Consider the following 19,491-nt stretch of genomic DNA (forward strand, 5'->3'; position numbering starts at 1 on the left):
TGTTTAATGGTGCTTCCTTGACACTTGTCAGTTATTTCCTTGTCATCGCAAAGGAAATTTGCATTGACTGTGTAGTCTGAGTTATGTATCACTTCTGTTCAACAACTAATGTATTAGCAACCCACTGCAGCTAATACCTTAATTTAACTAGTCTTTGCTTAGGTAGAAAGCCAGGTATGAAAGGATGGCATGTACTTAACACTTTTTTCAGTGTAAATGATTTGTTTACTCAGGCTTCCAAGAACTAGATCTTTTTTCCCAAATTGGGTTAATGTGCTTTTGGCCTCAACCCCATGGAAAATCTGTGGAGGTAAATCTGCCAATGTCACCAGGTGGTGGTGACTGAGGAAAAAGCTAGGTCTTCAGGCTGCTTCTGCTGGAAAAAGGCTTCTCCTGCACCCCACGGCCTCCCGGCCTGGAGCTCAACCTCAGTCACCACCATGTGAGCCGTAGCTGCTCTGTTCCCGTGGCCAGTTACTGGCCACCTGGGCAAGAAGGGTCTTTAATAAAAAGGTGGGACTCAGGTTTGATGTTTTTTCTAAGTGCCTAAATAAGTAAGCCAGGTGTTTATATATAAACATTTTCATAAGGAAATGGTTTTGCCCAGACTGTCTTACTCAGAGGTATCTCAGCAAGCCAAGATGAACCTGAATTTGAAGTTTAAAATCCAAGTCTGTGTCTGCATCATATCACGTATGAGTAGGAAATATTTGCCATTGAGGACTTAAAAGAGTAGTGGGCAAGGAGATGGTGTTAAAATGTGTCTGGTGACATTAATGAGTAAGTTCTCCCAAGTGGAGGAAAAGTATTAAAGAATGACAGCAAGAGGTGAAGAAGCTAGAAAGTAGCTGGATTTTACTGCACACAGTATGCAATAGCCAATATTAAACTAAAAGCCAGGAAAACTGTATGGTATCTAAAGTATACAGGTCTATGAAAATACTATGAAATAAGCCCAGGAAGGATGAATACATTTGCAAATAGTGTTCCAACAGGTCCTAGTGTAAGTAAAAACAATCAACACAGGCTTTAATTCACACTGTCAAAGTGTGATATGGAGTCTTATCAGGTGAAACTAGGAAGTTGAGGGGTTTGAGTAATTTATTCAATGCCACTTCTTGCCATCATTTTGAAATTGTTAAAACAGGCTAACAGTTCAGAAAGCAAACCTGATGCCTTCATGGGAGATGGAGCGACATTTGTGCTCTGCATGGGACCACCTCTTTAGAACATTTTCTCTTGAAGGCAAAATGCCTTTAGTTTTGCCTCTTTGTATTTAAAGTTGCACATGTTCACCTACCAGTGTTTACGAAATCCTATATTTGGGATGCTTTTTTAAAAATAATAAAATATTATCATTTGTGTCCATGTTGTTTTTTGGCAGAAAATAAAATTAGAAGTCAAGATTTTAAAAGGGACTGAAAGGAGCAGCGCAGGCCTGCCCGGAAGTCTCCCTTCCTACAGCGGTGGTGTGTCATGCCTCAAGCCTGTGTGCTTCCCGCCCCACTGTTTCTTTGTACCTCTTGGTTCCAGAGGCCTAATGGTCTCCCTTCTGTAGTTCCTAGTTAATTTGCATTCCGGGCCCTGTAAGCGCTCAAACTCAACTAAGTAGGATCTCCGCAGAGTCAACTGTAAATCTGAAAGGTAAGAGGACACAAACTGATGTTCGTTTTGGTTTATAGCAAGTGGGGAAGCACAGCAGCAATGATAGGCAGGTCCCTTGGAGACGCTGCTACAGAGCCTCTTTCTCATCTTTTGGCATCTGGTTGACCCTACTCCGGTCTGGTTTCTACTGAGCCTGGGAGCCTACTGGTGATACAGCTTCAAGGGGTGCTAAAGCCAGCCCGTGCCTCCCAGGCCTGCCTGTATCAGCAGAGGTTTAGAACATGCTCCGCAGACGTGGCCTGTTGAGTACATTCAGTGCCAAGCTTTGTAGGACACAGTTCCTCCCTTCAAGGGGCTTTTTATAATGACATGGAGAAGACATCTATAAACAGTTCAGCTCACTCAGGAACCTCAAAACGGTGGAGTAGCCAGTTTTTACTGTGAAGGGTAGAGTTCACAAGAGAATTCTAGAGGTGACACATGAACCAAATTGTGAAGGATGAATACTAGTTTTGGGTCCATGAGTACAAGGGGAAGAGGTATCCCAGGCCAACTCAACTGTAAGTGAAGATGACATAATTGCTTATTGTCATCAGGGAAGTGCAGATGAGGTGATGCAGATAGGCCAGAGTAAGGAAAGACTTGTACCTTAGACAAAGAGGTGTTGGGAGCCCTCAAGGGTATTATGCAGAATGACGACAGACTTGAAAGGACCAAGGGCAAGGAGGTCATTAGAGGCCACTGCAGTGGGTTCAGTAAGGAATGATGAAGGCACTGGTAGGATGGGCTTGGACACCTGGGTAGACTGACCTAAAGAAAAATGCTACAGAGGCAAGAGGAGCTCTGGACAGCTTTAGTCTGAGCTGAAGGAACCCCTCCAGATGGCAATTTCTAGTTGGCAATTGGCTACATGAGATCTAGAATTCTGAGGAGTGGTCTAGGTAGGTCGGTCACTTTGGAGACCTCACCACAAAAAAAATTGGTGGCTGAAACCACAGTATGGGGCAGATGGCCTAGATACCACATGAGTGAAAAGAGGGCAAAAGTCGTTGCTGAGGAGCACCACGAGCATTTCAGTGGTGGCAGAAGAACTACCAAGAAGGCAGTCGGAGAGGTGGGAGCGGTTTTTAGTCGACAGTGGGAATGCAGCAGGTTGATCAAGTATTCTTCTGAACACCAGTGACCAGAGGAATAATAAAAATTAACACTAGCATGTTTTAAACATGGCATAATAAACATGAACATTTCACCCAAGGGGCAGGAACCAGACTCCAGTGGGTTGAAGTGGGAAAGGGAAATGATGTGACAGAAGTGCAGTGTTCTGCATAAAGCAGTAAGTATTCACAGCTCTGTGCCTGTACCACAGCACGAGATCATGCCTACCAGCCCCCAAGGCCCTGAACTGCTCACTCCCCTCTGCCAAGTCACTGCTGGTTGCAAATATCTCTGGAAACTTCCCTAATCTTCCCAACAACTTAGGGTTCGTTTAACAGTATTGTTACCTTGACACTAAAACACTACCTTTACAATTGATGCTGCATTCTGTTAAGCCATTTAGTGGGTAGGCATTCTCCCCTCAAACTAATCTTCAGAACCACAAAACTCTCCCTTGCATCTGCCGAGTGCCTGGTACTGAACTCTCTATATTGTGGGTGCTTACATGTTATTTGGGTAAGATGCTTTTCTCTGAAAACGTGTGAAAAAGCATGTGGAGGTTGGTTTTACGTCAATGCTGGCTTTGATAGGCAATTCCAGGTAAGTGTATGCTACCCAGGAAAGGAAAATACCATTCACTGAATCCTTTTGGGTTCTAAAAACCCCACTGTATATAACACAAAGAACCAGGAGAGAGACATGGAAGGAAATCCAGGATATATGCTTTCCAAGGAACTAATTCAGAGAAAAAGTATTAGTAATAAATAGCAGAAGATTCCTATTATGCCATATATAGATGGCTTTTGAAGTTAGCAATCGTAGTCAAACCTTGAATATTAATCCCACAGGAATTCATCTATGTTACTTTTGAAAGTAATTCTAAAAAGAAACAGGCATTGAAGAGACTTCTGATGCACTCTGAATAAAGAATCTGAATCAAGAATGGCATCCCCATTCAGGTTCGTTTTAGTATGCATTGCAGTTAAGAGTTCTATTATTTTCTAACTGCCACTAAGAGAGCAGGAAACAGCATTATCTGCGAACAGGACCAATGCTGAGCCAATCCCAACATGTTCCCAATGAGCCTTGGAAAGACAAGACATTCTGACTGCATTTAGCTGCCCTCTGCCTGCAGGTCCTACCCTGCCTGGCCTTGCCCCTTCCTTCCTGTCTCTTCATGAGGCTTCTTCCCCTAACCTAGAGAAGGGGTAAGAGTGGGACCCAACAGGACTCAAGTACACAATATCCCTGAGAGCTTCTGAGATTTCTGGTCCACCCCAGGCTGGGGCTGGGCTGTAAACAGATGGACCAAGGGTCTGCCAGTCGAGAGCATTTTGTCAGAAAGGCCTCCCCGTGGCCTTACTGAGAGGGGAGAGCACTGTGCCCTGTAACATGGAACCAGGTAGAACGCATGTGGGGCCGACAGAAGACTGTCTCTTTATATGAAGAGCAATTCAGAAGACTCAGGTGCCTGCTTCCCTGAGACAGAAAAGTACTTTGCCTACAGATGGTGATCCAGTGTTAGCACTCTGCCTCTTTGAATTCGAAACCATATTTGACTTTTTTCCACAAAAATTTTAAAAGTTTATTCAAAAGTTTAAAAGTTAAAATGTGGACATTTCCCCCTAAAACAAATGATCCCCCGCCACTCTGCAACACACAGACTATCAGCACTCCTGTTACATCTCCTCACCCATGCTGACCACACACTCCCCACACACGCCCCAACATTTGGTAATACAAAGAAACTACAAATTTACACAAAAGAATCTCATTTACTTCCTTTTCACTAACAGACCATGAATAAAGGATTAAGGGGCAGACACATTACCTTCATCCATGGTTAATACCTTAATATTCTTTTTTCTTCCTCTAAGACATTAAAATCCAAAGCAGTTTCACTTACAACTATAACAAATTCCATTTTTCTTTTTGGAATGGCTAAGCTAGGACATCCGTTCCTTTCAAAGCCGATCTTAACAACGCCAGGACAGGCAGGGAGCAACCCCCTAGCTGTGGCTTGGCCATGATGCTCTGCAACAGGTAAAGTTATCACACAGGTGCAAATGATGCTTTCAGAGTTATCAAAATTTTAAAAAGTAATAATGCATTTATATGGAATCTCCACAATTTTCTGACACAGCAAAATTCCTCTAAAGATGGTGGCAGCTGTAAAAGAGAAGGCACTTTGTGCAGAAATTCAGAGGGTGTCTCATGGGAGTACGCCACAGCAGCAGCCTGGTCAGCCTGAGCTGCGGGCCACCCTTTACAGTGGAGAGGAACATCCCCCAGGAAGGCATCTGCAAAGGAAAAATCTGTAATTGTGATTCCAAGGCAAAATGGTACTCAAAGTAGGAAAAGAAGAAACACCAAGAGAACACAAACACAGTTGCACCAGGGATTGACCAGTGAACTTGACAAAGATCTGTAGGCTGGCTCTGCACCTTCTGTTGGGCTGGTTCCTTCACCACTTCTAAGGAGGTTTCGGAGACCGAGCAGGAGCAGCACCTTGTCCAAGAGGATTCCAGGCCTCTTGCCTCTGCCTGGCTCTCTTTACTGTGTTCCCAGATAAACCAAGTTCCTGTTGGCAGCACTTGCAGGTATTGCCGGTCCATGGAAACATCCAACTTAGGGATTTTCTGATACAGCCATGAAGAGAAAGTGAGCGTTTCCCAGTGACCCTGACTCCTTGGCAATGCTCAATGGGTTTAGGGGCCTTCTAAGAGTAGCAAAGGATCAAGCCGGTATTCCCTCATCAACACTCAGAAAAGCAGCATGAGTATTTCAGATGGGTGGGGAGATAAAAATCAATGGATTGAGGGTCTTTAGCCTAGTACCATAAATAAAGTGCACCATGAATGGAGGCTATAAAAAGCCACTTGCCTGGGGCGAGGTATGGGGAGAAACTACCATCACACTCCCTCAGAGGATGGTCGATCATTTTCTTCAGCCAGAATGCTGGCTGCTGAGACTTTCATTATTGCTTTATTTCCTTAGTACTATGGAACTTTTAGCTGTAAAGGAAAAGAAATACTTGGTGGGCTTGGCAGAAAGCATATCACAAAATCACGGAATTGGCTGTGTTATTCAATAAGTACACATTACAATTTCAATAACGTTGGATGATGGCTGTTTTTTCCCCTTCATTCTGATGAACTTAGGAAAACATCTATCAAATTGGCTCACGATGCTTCTAAAGAAGCTGCTTATGGCCGACACAGTAGAAATGGCTGTCTTTGTTTTCCAGCTTCTCAGATGCACTGTGGATCTATCTACTCACTATCACATTTCAGGCAAGTTTACCAGGACATACTGGTGGATTCCATAAACTTTTTGGAAGCTCTTTCAAAAGAGTGTGTGAGAGGAACACTGTGATGTACAAAGAACTCTGCTCTGTTCAGGGTTCCACTTCAAGGATACTACTTTGCCGCTTTCATGTAGGAAGGTATCGCCCCCCGCGCAGTCAGGCCCTCAAAGCGCTTGTACGTGTAATTGACGAAGACCCAGTCCTTGTTCTTGTAGTCAGTCTCAGGGTGATTACTTGTTGCCACTGGGAAAGAAATAGATGTGAGAGTTGATTTACTGTCTTACCCGGATGGACCACTGGGTACTGAAGACATGACATTCTGAAGAACAGCAGTTTCTATTTGGGAAAAGTTATTTTGCACGCGGTGCGAATTTTCTGCATTTGCTTGCCTATATTTTCTTTGAACCTCATTTGATTCACATATACTTTAAGTTTTATTTTCCCATTTCTGTCAATTCAGGTTACCTAACTTTTAATTTAGTAAATTACAACAGGAGAACAGATCTTTGTGATTTCTCACCCAGCTGAGAGACACAGGAGTTTGTACTCATCTTCCATTCGGCAAGGCCTCGCTTGTACCCAGCATCAGCACTGGGAAATACTTACAAAGAACCTGAAGAACTGAAGTCCCTCTCCATGTTCTCCACCCTGATATGTAAACATCACCCCCAAACTGGAGGTAAATAATGCACTTGTAAGGCAGTAGGAGGCAGTGTCGGTGATATTACCTGTTGGCTTAAGAATATCAGATTCTGGAAATTCATCGAAGTTTGAGGTATCATCAATGCTTTTGATTTCAATAGATATTGCAGCAGGTCTCTCTCTGCCAAGAATAGACATGCCAAGAATTACCATGGTTAGTAATCATATGGGTCATAACTAATCAAGTCTTCTCCAAAGAAGACCCCTGGTCTGACATGGGGAGACTAGCCCCTGGCAGACAGCATTTACCTTCTCTGAAAAGCTTCTGACCACAGACCAACCATGCCAACTGACTACAGCCAAACAAAATAAATTACAATGAAAAAAACATTAGGTATAATTATTCATGGCTAGGAAGACAAGAGCAGTAAGAAGAAATTCAAGCCCACAGCTAGGCACTCGCCCTGACGGCCCGCCCTGCCTGCTAGAAGGGCACCTGGACCTGCTATCAGAGGTGCAGGAGTAGGGTGGCTGAAATGCTGCCCAGGTAAAAATCACAGGATGCAAACTAGAACACGATTATGAAACAGATGACAAGTCCACCTTCTGTTTGGCGCCTAGCAGGCGCTGAGGAAGTGGCAGGGCCGCAGCGGGCTGCGCAGGCTCTTGCTGGGCTGGCGGCCCTCTGCAGACCAGATCAATCTCCCTCTCCACCCTCTGCACCACTTCCTGCCCCCATCCTTCCACTCCTTCTCCTTCTTCGTCTCCCAGTCCCCTACTGTCTGGGCAGGGACTGTCCTGCAGGTGACCCCCAACACTAGAGAGGTTGGTGTGTTCCAGGTAAAAAGAACACACTTCTTAGTTGTTCCCTTCACCATGAAACCCGAAGTTCAGTTCACTGTGGAAATAACTTCAACATATCCCATGGCTCTGGGCGAACAGGAAGCTCCAATGTCCAGTCCTTACCATGAATTAAAATGAGGAAAATACACTGAAGTTCTAAGAAGAAATTAACAACTCAGTTTGCTAATAATGCTGCTTCCAAATTAGTATTAAGCAAACTACAGACTTTCTGAAATAATCTTGAAAGCTTTCATGTAGATATACCTGATATGTTCCCAGTCAACGCCTTCAAAAAAAGAATTACTTTTGATTTCCTCAACTCCAGGGGCTCCAATCCTATGCTCCCATTCACAGCAGAATCTGAAAAAGACAGAGGCCTTTTCAGCACACCTCAAGTAGTCTCTTCAGAAAAACAAAAGGAATAACCTTCCCTTTTTTAAAAGAAATGGGAGGACTCAAGGATGACAAATCTAGGAAATAATGAAAGCCTAAAAAAATGGATTCAGGTCAGAAAGCCTGGGACAGGGGAGATGTTCTCTGACTGATACCTCAAAATTAGATCCTTGGCTTTCTCAGAGATAGGAACTTCTGGAGGAAAAGTCAAAGTTTCTTTCCAGTTCATCACCTTCTTATATGTCTCTTGAGGGGTCTCAGAACAGAAAGGTGGGTAGCCTGTAATAAAAAAGGAACTTGGAGCTTTAACATTGCAGAACTTTGAATCTGAGATTATTCGCTTTAATATGATTCTATATATCTTTAAAGACTTCTTATGTCCCTCCCCCCATGACGTGGACAGGATTTCCACTCATCCCAGCAAGCACCTACACAAATTTTCTGTCTTCCCCCAGACCTAAACCCAAAGTCAGGTTGTGCTTCTCGAACCACTAGGGAGTCAGCTAATCACTGGGGCTGGGAGAAGAAAGGGGAACGTCAGTAGTTGCAGATGTGGGACCAATGTGACCCAAAAAGAAACAAAAGGATGACACAACATCAATAAGAAATGACTCCATTTTAACAAGATCCCTATGTGGGTAAAGTGCCAAACAAGTTGAGTAAGAACAGTGACCACCACCCCTCGTTTGAGAACCACAGGGAAGAGGCCAAACCCTCATGTACTGTATTACTCCACCGGCCCTCCGCGCTGACTGCAGCACCCGCAGGCACCCAGCCAGTGCTCCCAAAGACAACACAGCCAGACAGATGCCACACCTGTCGTCCCCACAGACACACTCGCTACCACCCCAAATATACTGACTCTCTATGCTCTCAGGCATAGGGCCACCCCACTGATGTGTCCCCTACGTGAGACATACCAAACTGAGTAAGAGGGAGAGCGGTCAGAGCGCCCCATGCTTTGAAGGCCTTGAGAGAGGAAGGTGACAGCAAATAAGAAGTAAAGAGAGTGTGCGGCAGTGCCCGGGTAAAGCTCTCTGCACACAACAGGTATTTAATGAACGCCAGTGACTGCAAGAGCTGCTAGATGGAGGATGAAAACGCAGAAAAAAACAGGATAAATGATCAGCAAAGCAACCACAGGATGTCAGGGTGCCAGAGAACATAGTGGGATACACTTTTTGGCCAAGAGTTGTCTACAGGAAAAATTTTACTTTGAAAGATGGGGAGGGGGAGCCCTGGCCAGGTAGCTCAGTTGGTTAGAGCGTTGTCCCGATGCACCAGGGTTGCGGGTTTGATGCCCGGTCAGGTCAGGGCACATACAAGAAGCAACCAGTGACGCATAAATGGGTGGGACAACAAACCCATGTTTCTCCTTCTCCCTTTCTCTCTCTCTGAATAAATTTAAAAAAAAAAAAATTTAAACAAGAAAGATGGGGGAGGGGAGAAGATGTAAATCAACCCCAAATTGAAACATTTTATTATCAATGTAGGAATCTTTCCTGGCTACACAGAAAAAGTCATCTGAAAGCACGTGACTTACCGATGAGCATCTCATACATGATCACTCCAAGCGACCACCAATCACAGAGCTTGTTGTACCCGGTCTGCATGAACACCTCGGGAGCAATGTAGTCGGGAGTACCTACTGTGGAGAAGGCCTGAAACACGTGCCACATGTCAGGGAGGCCCAGCAGGCAAGAGGGTGCCAGAGTTCTGTACTATAGACCAAAGGCCACCATCTGGAGCCACCCACAGCTGCTTAACAGCAAACCTGATCTGCCAGAGCACTTCCGAAATGAACAATCACGCTCTGTCGGTGAGATGAGAGACCCAAAGGTACTTGTGATGACGACTAGTACCATGACTGACTGAGTGTCCAGCTGAGTGCCAGGCTCTGTTCTTTTTATATGCTTATGAGATTTTATCCTGACAAAACTCAGCAAAGAGGACCTTATTAACCCAACTTCACAGATTAAAAAATCTGATGCCCAAAATGGCTCTGCTAAGGCCTCAGAACTAAGTAAGTGGCAGAGTGCAGTTTGGAAATTATCTTGTTCCAGATCATCCCTTTCCACCATATACATTCTTCAATATGAGAGAATCATTAAGGGGAGTTTTATTATCAAAAGCTAAAGTTATATCCTATAGGTCAAAGGTTTATAAATGTCTACCAAACTTAGCTATTTATGTAAATAGTTCTTAGGATGTTTTCTGAATTCAAGTAATCTTTTCTCATAGGCCAGGGCTGGAATGCGGGGAGGACAGTACGAGCCTTTCAGTGCGCTCGGCGTGGAAGGCTCCAGTCTAGGTGCTTTTGGTATCATACAACTTCTAAAATTAAAAATTACAGCTGTGTTGTCTTTTATAAATATTTATTACAAAATACTGCAAACATATAGAAACAAAGCACAGACAATATAATACACAAGTAACCATTACCCATATTAAAGAGGGAAAATAATATGCCATATTTGTCTCAGAACATTTGTCTTTTAAAAGAAATTAAATTAAAGAAACGATTGAAGCCTGATACCTTCCCTCTTTCCCCGCTGAGGTTTAAACCTCCCTGGAGTTGCTATGCTATGCTTGTATGAATATTCACATAAGTGACATATTACTTCTTGTATATTTCATCTTGGGTTTCATGCTGTACTGTATGATTCTACAAGGCTACAACTTGCTTTTCTTTACTCCAATTATAAGTGAGATTAATTCATGTAGCTCCAATACACCCATTTTACTGCGCGTACACTATTCCATTACAAAAATGTCTGTTTTTTTAATCCATTCTCCTGCAAATGGACACTTATATTGCTTCCAATGTTTCACTATAACAAACACCACCTGAATAAACATTCTTGTAATACCCCCTGGGCACTTGTGCAAAAATTTCACTAGGTGCAAGAAATAGTATTGCTGGGTCTTCTACTTAATTAGACGTCTTCCAATTGCCCTCCAAAGCAGTTATGCCTGTTTAAACACCCCCAGTGGGGAGGAGCTCCTGATATTTCTATCTCACCAACACAGGTTTTGTCGCACTTTTAAATTTTACCAATCAGATGAATATGAAATGAGATCTCACTGCTTTAATGTGCATTTCCCTTATTTCCATTAAGGTGTAGTGCATATTCACATGTTAATTAGCCATTCATTTCTCTTTTTCTGTGAATTCCTGTTTAGATCCTTTGCCCATTAGCTTTTTTTAGTTGCATGATCTTTTTTCTTATTGATTCTTAGGAAGTTTTAGTAAGTCCAAGGTATTAATCCTGATTCAGGACATTAATCCTTTATAGTTTTACATATTGCAAATATCTTCTCCCAGTCTGAGGCTTATAATTTTATGACTGTTTAAATGATATATTTGTCACATACAAAAAAATGTGTAAATATTGAATTATAAAGCATTATAATGAAAATGAATACCCATGAGTTCAACTGCAGAACCGAAATATTACTAATATCATTAAAACTAAACGAGTACTCCTCCCGTCCCATCCCCATGCCTCTCCCAACCCCCATGTCTCCTCAATATTATGTTTATCGTTCCTCTGCTTCTAAAAAGAAATTTAACTTAGTCATGTGTTTCTTTAAATATGATCTTTTTTAGTTTTGTTTTTGAACTTTGTAAAAATAGTACCATTTACATGCAGTCTTCTGCTATTTAATTTTTCCTCTCAATGTGTTGTTTCTAAAATTGAACCATGATGTCACAGATGTAGCTGTAGTTCAATTATTTTCACTGCTGTAAAATATTTTATTCCAGAATGTAACCATTGCCCTATTGATGGACAGGAACCATTAAATAATTTCGAGTCTTTTGCTATTACAAAAATGCAATAAACATTCTTTGACATGTCTTCTGGCTCACAGGTGTAAGAGTTTCTCCAAGGCACCTGACTAGGGGGAGACTAGAACGGCTGGGTTGTAGGATACGTCCATGAACTACGAGATAATTTGAAAGTAGTTGAACCTTGTGATTTATCTTCTCATTTATGTCATTCAATATATGGAAAGTTTTTTTCTTTATAGTAGTAAAATAAAACATGTTTTTCTTTATGATTTGTACTCCTTGTATCTTATTTGAGAAATCCTTTACTCTGAGGTCATAAAGATATTACAGGTATTTGCTTCTAAAATTTTCAGTTTTACTTTCCACCTACAATTTACTTTGTGTATACTGTAAAAAAGAAACCCATTTTCCCACATACCTAATTGTACAATGTTTCTTTTAAATACACATATTAAATAACATAAATGCCAGTTTTGCTTTGTTTTATTTCTTTAAAGCTTTAAGCCTGAAACATGGATTGGGCCTACCCCAAGAAGCAGAAATATTTCATTCTATTATAAAGGTTAAGAAACTACAGAAACTCTTCAATTTTGAGACTAGGTTTGTTCCAGCAAAGCTGAGTATTAAGTAAATCTTATTTGTTCAAAGATTTCTATTACGAAACCAGAGATACATTGCCACAGGAAAAGAATTGCTTCAAGGTACTAAGGTGTTAAAGAATAGCCAGCAGCAGGCCCAGCCTGTGACCCACAGCAATGTTCTCGCTCCGGGACTGGAGCCCAGCGCCTGAGCAGCTCACTCTCCTTTCAACAAACTGGCAATAGGTGTTTCTAGTCCAGAGACTGCCTGCCCCCTTCCCAAACTTTTGTCTGTTTTCCATACCAAGATGTTCTCCAACTCCAAGCTCTTAGTACCTCAAATCTGTGTCCTTCTTTTCCCTTTTCTTGTCTGGATATTTATAGTGTCAATTAAAGCTGCACTCTAAGAAAGCTTTGTTAGTTGTTAATAGTCATTTCAAACATGTGACATGCCCCAATTTATGATTTCAGGGGAAATAAAGCAATTTCATTCCCTACTCAATCACTTCTGTAAATTTTACACCGAAAATTAAATAAACTGACAAAGATCGATGCCTAGAAGTACTTCATCTCTTACCTCTGTGGTTTGATAACTTAAAGCTGACACATACCTATTTCCTAATCAGCTGCTGAGCCTAAGGTTACCCAGGACCACAAAGCAATTTAAAACATTACAATATAACTTAAGCAGCCAAGGAGTAAACCTTAAAACTCTATTCAGTGATTCTCAATGGACTGAAAAGTAACAGAGTGGGTGAGCAATGTGACAGGCTTATTAACCTATAGCAGTAAATTTACATTAAGCATTAACAACATTAGCTTTCTTCTTGGTACTAGCTGAATGGGATCATTTATGAAAGGTCAGAAGCACATGATTAATGAACCTTATGAAGACTGAGAGGTGGCTTTTATTTTTGTTCAAGTTATCAAAATAGGTAATATGAGAATGACCTTAAAATCTGTTCCTTTTTCTACCACATATAAAATAAAAAGGCAAGAACATTTATCACAGCATGAGAACCTCTGTTTACTCAGATTTTGAATTATTAAAGGATATTGAACTCCAAATACAGGCGCTTCCTTACAGACCTGTAAGTGGTACCTAGTAAGTCTGACATGACGCTTTGGTGCATGTCAAAGAGCATAAAGCCTGTCTCAAAATATAATGATAATTTAAGGTATTTAAGTTTAATTACCCCCCAAATAAATATCTGTACAGTAGACAAAGGTTAAATCTTGGCTTGCTTAAAAAAAAAAAAAAAGATTCCTTACCTTTTGTTAGCTTCCAAAACATAGGTAAATGTCAATTTCCCAGTAATGCAGAAGCTATTGTTAAGAACTAGTCTCCTCCTTGGAGGGTCTCAACCTTCACTGCACAGCAAAATCACCCAGAGTCCTTTTAAAAATCAGATACCAGACTATATACCCCAAACCAACAGAATCAGAATCTCTGGGGGTGCGACCCAGACATCAGGATGATCTGAAATTCCAAGGGGATCCTGATGTGCAGCTGAGGTTAAGATCTGCTCTAAGGAGAGATATAACAGAAGCACCTGACCAATTTTGTCACTGACATTCCCTAATCCTCAACAAGCTATGTAAACAGTTTTCCAACCACATACAGAATTTAGACATTTAAAGAATATCATAGTTCCTAAGGAGACTATGATATGACTACACCAAAATTAAGTATCCCTAAATTAATGTCAGAGAAAGATTATAAAAAATTAATTTCAGTTACTGCATCTCCAAAAGTGTTTAGTTTGAGTTAATGCCTCTCCCAGGGCCCAAGTTTAACATAAAAATCATAAAATTCAAAGCATATTCTGGGCCCACATAGGAGCTTCAAACAAATTTAAAAAACAAACAAGCCTTTCCTTTGATTCTTTCTTAAACAATTCTACAGGCTTCCATTTCACATGACTGAAACTTAAGTTAAGTACTGGGTTGGCCAAAAAGTCCATATGGTTTTCTCTGTAAAATAAAAGACACAGGTTTCATTTTCACCAATTACTTTATTGATTTGGATATTTTGAATATGTTGGCTATCTCCCACATGGTATAACGTTGATTGTTCTCAATTAATGTCTCAATTTCATCGCTATCATCTCCAACTGGTCTACCCGACTGTGGAGCATTGTCCAGTGAGAAATTGCCAGCACAAAACTTCACAAACCACTTTTGACACATTTAGTCACAGCACTTTCCCTATACACTGCACAAATCTTTCTTTGCATTTCAGTTGTGTTTTCACCTTTCTTGAAATATAAACCATAATATGCAGGAAATGTGGCGTTATTTTCTTCCTTCTTCAATATTAAAATGGCTACACAAAAACTCACCAATTTTTATAAGTTTTTTTTAATGCACACTGATATGACAGCTGTCACAATACAATCTAACAAAATTGTTTCAAATGAAGTTAAAGACAACTAAGAGCTACTAGAGTCATCTTATGAAAAAAACCAAACCAACTTTTTGGCCAACCCAATAAGTTATTAAAGACATTATAGAGAACTCTGATTCAGTATTTTACTAAGAAGACTGGCTGAGAAACAACATTTGGCAAACCTGTCAAGCCACGATGGTATCTGTAATACACTGACACGCAGAAGTGCCACGATGTCTAGCAAACCTACATGCACGATCAATCCGCAGAAGGCCTAGCTTTCTGTTGCTGCTATTCTTGCTTTCTAATGACCGGCTTTTAGTTTAGCTTTACCATCATCAGTTTCATTTGTTATGGGTTTCTAGCAAAGCCTAAGTATGCAGTAATACACGTTTCCATTAATTTTCTAGTAACTAGACATCAGTACACATACACTGCACTTTAAATATGAACCAATGAATCAGAATAAATGTCTGCTAGACAGCAACATTTCACTGGTGAATTTGTGTGATTTAAATAACTTCCAACTACAATAATGTTATTTTTTAAGCTTGTGGGGCATAATTTTATGTGTATTCAAATATTTTATAAAGTAAGTAGTGAGCATTTCCTTTAACTTTCTCTCCAATTTCAACACCTGGATTTTTTCCACCACAAAGTAGTGGTAAATTCAGGAGTCTTGACTTGCTGAAGTGAATCAAAATGTTAAGTTTGAGAACCACTGGCTTAAAGCTCTGGGTAGGTACCTGTACTTAGTTTCATTTTGAGAGACCTGCAGCTTAAATAAAACCCTTTACCACCATAAAAAAAGGGAAGAGGGGGGACAGGAAGAAAAGGGGTCATCACCAATGTAAAAGGTCAGAATGAGGTCATCTACTGAAAAATGTCCCAACCAAAACATCCTAATATCATCTGCCTTCAAATGATTACCTTAGCGCTATGAACATAGCGGTGTTCTATTAAGGTAATCTTAAAAGCAAGGGACAGATATGCTGTAAACATTTATCAATGTAAATTTATGTGCATATTTTAAAATCATATTCATACTTGGTTTGTAGAATTTAAGAAGCTACAGCTATTACTTACTAGCTGACGTCTATTTCTTTTCCAGGTTTCTGCTTTCCTTTTGGAATTCATGTTCTGGAAAGCTAGAAGTAGAGAAAACAAGTTCTAATCAAAGTTCAGACAGGAATGTTTACTACTTTTTTTAGGCTCTGGTTCAAACCACATGAGACCCTAAAGTCTGCCAACACATCAGTAACTCTGGATGACACATTTCCCATCCAGTCTCTAAGCCCAAATCAGAGGCTCTGAAGCATTTGTTCCAAGAATCGCACAATGAAGCTGAGCAGCACTTCCATGTGGACCGTGTGGCCACAGAGTACACGGGCACGCCTTCATCAGAGTTACAGGAAACCAGTCTCAGCAGCAGCAAAGGTCCCAAAGTGAACCTAGAGCATCTATAACTTCTCAAAATTATCAACAAATTTCCAAGAGTATTAACTAATCAAAGACTCCTGAATTTATAATACATTATTTGACATAAACTTCTCTAAGATGAACTGTAATTTGACCACATAATTTCAATGGTTTGAGTGTGCTCAAGTGAAAGTAACACCCATAAAGATAAATTTCTTTCTGCCGCGGCAGAAAGAAGCATGTAGGAGAACTTAATCTGGAATTGTTCCCAGGACTTTTCCCCCAACTGACCCAAATCCCTCCCCAGGAATCTCTGAGGAGAGCTCCAAAGCCAGCTCTTTGCAACATCTGTCCTAACACATCTGGCAGCACTCACCTTGCCTCAGTATACAACTACAGATCAGTTCATTCTCTAAAGCCTCAAGGAAGATTCTACTAATTTGTCCTGCACCTCTTGGTTACCAGGGGAACAGCTTTAGTAGGCCCAGGTGAGGAACAAAAAGGCTAACATCACTGTTAACACTTACTGAAGTCACTGGGAAGACTGTGGTTCAAATTTCTGTAAAATTCTGTCCTATGTGCTTTTTTCAGGCCTGTGCAAAGGCCAAAGTCAGAAAGTTTCACATGGCCCTACGGGGAAGAAGAAACAAGGCAATGAGAACAGTCACGGATGTGGAACACAACAGGACCTTCTCCAGCTCCTTGCCATTTCCACTACAGCTCCACAGCCAAAGTATGCTGCCTTTTTAAATTTTATTACAGAGAAAATATATATAATAGCAAATAAATTTTTAAAAGATCACCCCAAATTCTATTATACAAATAAGCTATTTTCATTTTTGCATATTATCTTTGTTTTTGTCCAAATATGCTTTTAAACATAGTTGAACCCTCCATAGCATCCATAGCATCTAAAGATAATTTTACTTCTTAAACTAAAATATTCTTCTGTGTTTATATATAGTCTTTTAAGTTACCATTTTTAATGTTTCTAGATAAATCCAAATGACTCGGCACATCACTGCTTACTAACGCCCCCTCAGAGGGCATGCTCACGCCAGCCCCACCTCTTCACTCTCACATGCCGCGGGTCACGTGCACCCGTGACCCAGAGGGCCTCTGTTCCCAAGCCCAACCACAGCTGGCCCAGAGGATGGTCTTAATACACGGTTGTTAAATAATGAACCAATCTTTGTTCATAGAGCATCTCCTTCTCTTGAATTCTTTCATTAGGATAAATTCCAAGGAGTAAACTATTCCAAAGACCAAGGGAATAAACTGCACTTCACAATTTTTGGTAAATGCTGACAGGCTGCATTTCAATCATAAGTCTCTAATCCTATCATTCCTTTCAAGGAAAACTCACACCTCTTGTGAGCCAGACACCACATTGTAAGCGTCTTTTCTCATTTATACCTCGTAAGCCACGCTCAGACTCAGAGTCATGAAAAGGCTTTCTGGTGAAATGACGAAACCCAAACCAGAAACCAGCAATGCTCTTCCTCCCATGACCAGGATTAGACAGGCTCTGCAACCCCCGTGCTCACCTGGCAAGTGGGGTATGACATCTCCCTGTAGGAATGATGAGAATGAACGCATACAAGGCTCCTAACTTGGTGCCTGACATGTAACTGGCCCTCAGAAGGAGGTAGGTGATCTGAGGGTGGTTAAATTTTAAGTAAAGGAGGTAAAACCAAAAATAGGGGAGGGACTCCTGATGTTCAGGGACCAATGCTGCTCAAGGTCACACAACTGTTCAACAGACATGGTGTGGCCAGTGTTTGAGCCCCAACAACTACAACATGTGTGGTCATTCCATGACACCACCTTCCTTCAGGTCCTAACATACAGACTTCCCAGGGTACAAGGCTACAGATGGGTCCGATTTTATTTTGCTCTGTTTTTAAAGAAATCCCATTCAGTTTGGCTGCGTGTGTGTGCGCGCGCACCTGCATGCACGCAACAAGGTCAACTGCCAACAAAGACAGCTTTGAGCCTGTTAACCTGATATCTTTTTTTTTTCAGATTTGCAAATAACTTGTTCTACAAGTCAAGGAACAGAGGTTAATTTGTAGTTCTCACAATTACACGTTTTGCCAGGATACCTCTAAGAAAGAAGTGTGTTTTTAAAGAGCAATGCCTGGAGCAAATGCTATTCAAACCTAGATTTTCAGGGAATTCTGTAGCTATTCTGAGTGTACAGCAGTTACTCAAAACTTCCACATTTTCATTTCTACAATATATATGGCTGAATACACAAATGACCTCACTTGTGAGAACATTTATTCTACAAATCTGGGCTAGCATATTATAGAGAGTAAATATGTACCTAGCAGGGTCCCCATTCCTCCTCACCTAGATTGAGTCCCCAAGTTCTTAGGCTTCAACGTTTGCTGAACCTGAATGCAGACTACAGGGTGTAACTAAGCCAGTACCAAGGCACCTGGGGTACAGGACGAGGGCATGTGAACTCAAGACCAACAAAGTAGGACCAGTGCCTCATTACAAATAAATCTGAACTTAGTAACACAGAAAAATACTTTCATGTCCATTAACATTTTAAATACCAAACTATTTATTTTTAGGATGCTGACTATATATAAATTATTGACACAAACATAAAAAGTATTAAAGCTATTATACCAAAATAGTGCTTACATTCAAACAATGAGATTATTGGTATTTTCCTTCTTTGTAACTCTCTGTGTTGTTAAAATTCTCTACTATATACATGCATTACTCTTACAATGAAGAAAATGCTATTAACCAGAAGAAATTATCTGACAAATCTCCTATCCCCTTAAAGTGAAAGATAAAGGTTTTTAGAGAAAGAAATTCAGGTTTTTCAACAATAACAAGAAAGTTATCAAAAGACAGCAAGAGAGAAAAATACTCTAGGAATTAACTTTATTGGGTTGGCCAAAAGGTCTGTATGCTTTTTCTGTAGAATAAAAGACACATTTTTCATTTTCACCAATAACTTCATTGAGTTGGATATTTTGAGTATGTCAGCTCTCTCCTGCATGGTGTAATGTTGATTGTTCTCAAGTAATGTCTTGATTTGATCTCTATTAACTTCAACTGGTCTGCCTGACCATGGAGCATCATCCAGTGAGAAATCTCCAGCACAAAACCGCAAACCACTTTTGACACGTTCGATCAGTCAAAGCACCTTCTCCATACACTGCACAAATCTTTTTTGTGTTTTTCAGTTGTGTTTTTACCTTTCTTGAAATAATAAAGCATAACATGCCAAAAATGTTGCATATTTTCTTCCATCTTCAATATCAAAATGGCTACACAAAAATTCACCAATTCTGAAAAGGTTTTTTAAATGCATGCTGATATGATAGCTGTCACAATACAA

The 19,491-nt window shown here is 40.8% G+C and overlaps 1 protein-coding gene across 1 annotated transcript in view; it reads right to left on the minus strand.

Moving 5' to 3' along the window:
• Positions 1–4,314: 4,314 nt before the first annotated feature.
• Positions 4,315–19,491, minus strand: part of STK38 (serine/threonine kinase 38) — a 46,863-nt gene continuing 31,686 nt past the window's right edge. Inside the window, exons 8-14 of the mRNA XM_090282306.1 lie at positions 16,652–16,754; positions 15,792–15,853; positions 9,489–9,606; positions 8,101–8,224; positions 7,817–7,912; positions 6,796–6,890; positions 4,315–6,310 (exon numbers count right to left, since the gene is read on the minus strand). Coding sequence (XP_090138432.1) covers positions 6,180–6,310; positions 6,796–6,890; positions 7,817–7,912; positions 8,101–8,224; positions 9,489–9,606; positions 15,792–15,853; positions 16,652–16,754 — 729 coding nt within the window. The 3' untranslated portion in view covers positions 4,315–6,179. The remainder of the gene's footprint in view (positions 6,311–6,795; positions 6,891–7,816; positions 7,913–8,100; positions 8,225–9,488; positions 9,607–15,791; positions 15,854–16,651; positions 16,755–19,491) is intronic.

This window comes from Furipterus horrens, unplaced genomic scaffold, assembly GCF_987537825.1.
Source record: "Furipterus horrens unplaced genomic scaffold, mFurHor1.1.pri manual_scaffold_6, whole genome shotgun sequence".
In the NCBI taxonomy this organism is placed as follows: Eukaryota; Metazoa; Chordata; class Mammalia; order Chiroptera; family Furipteridae; genus Furipterus; species Furipterus horrens.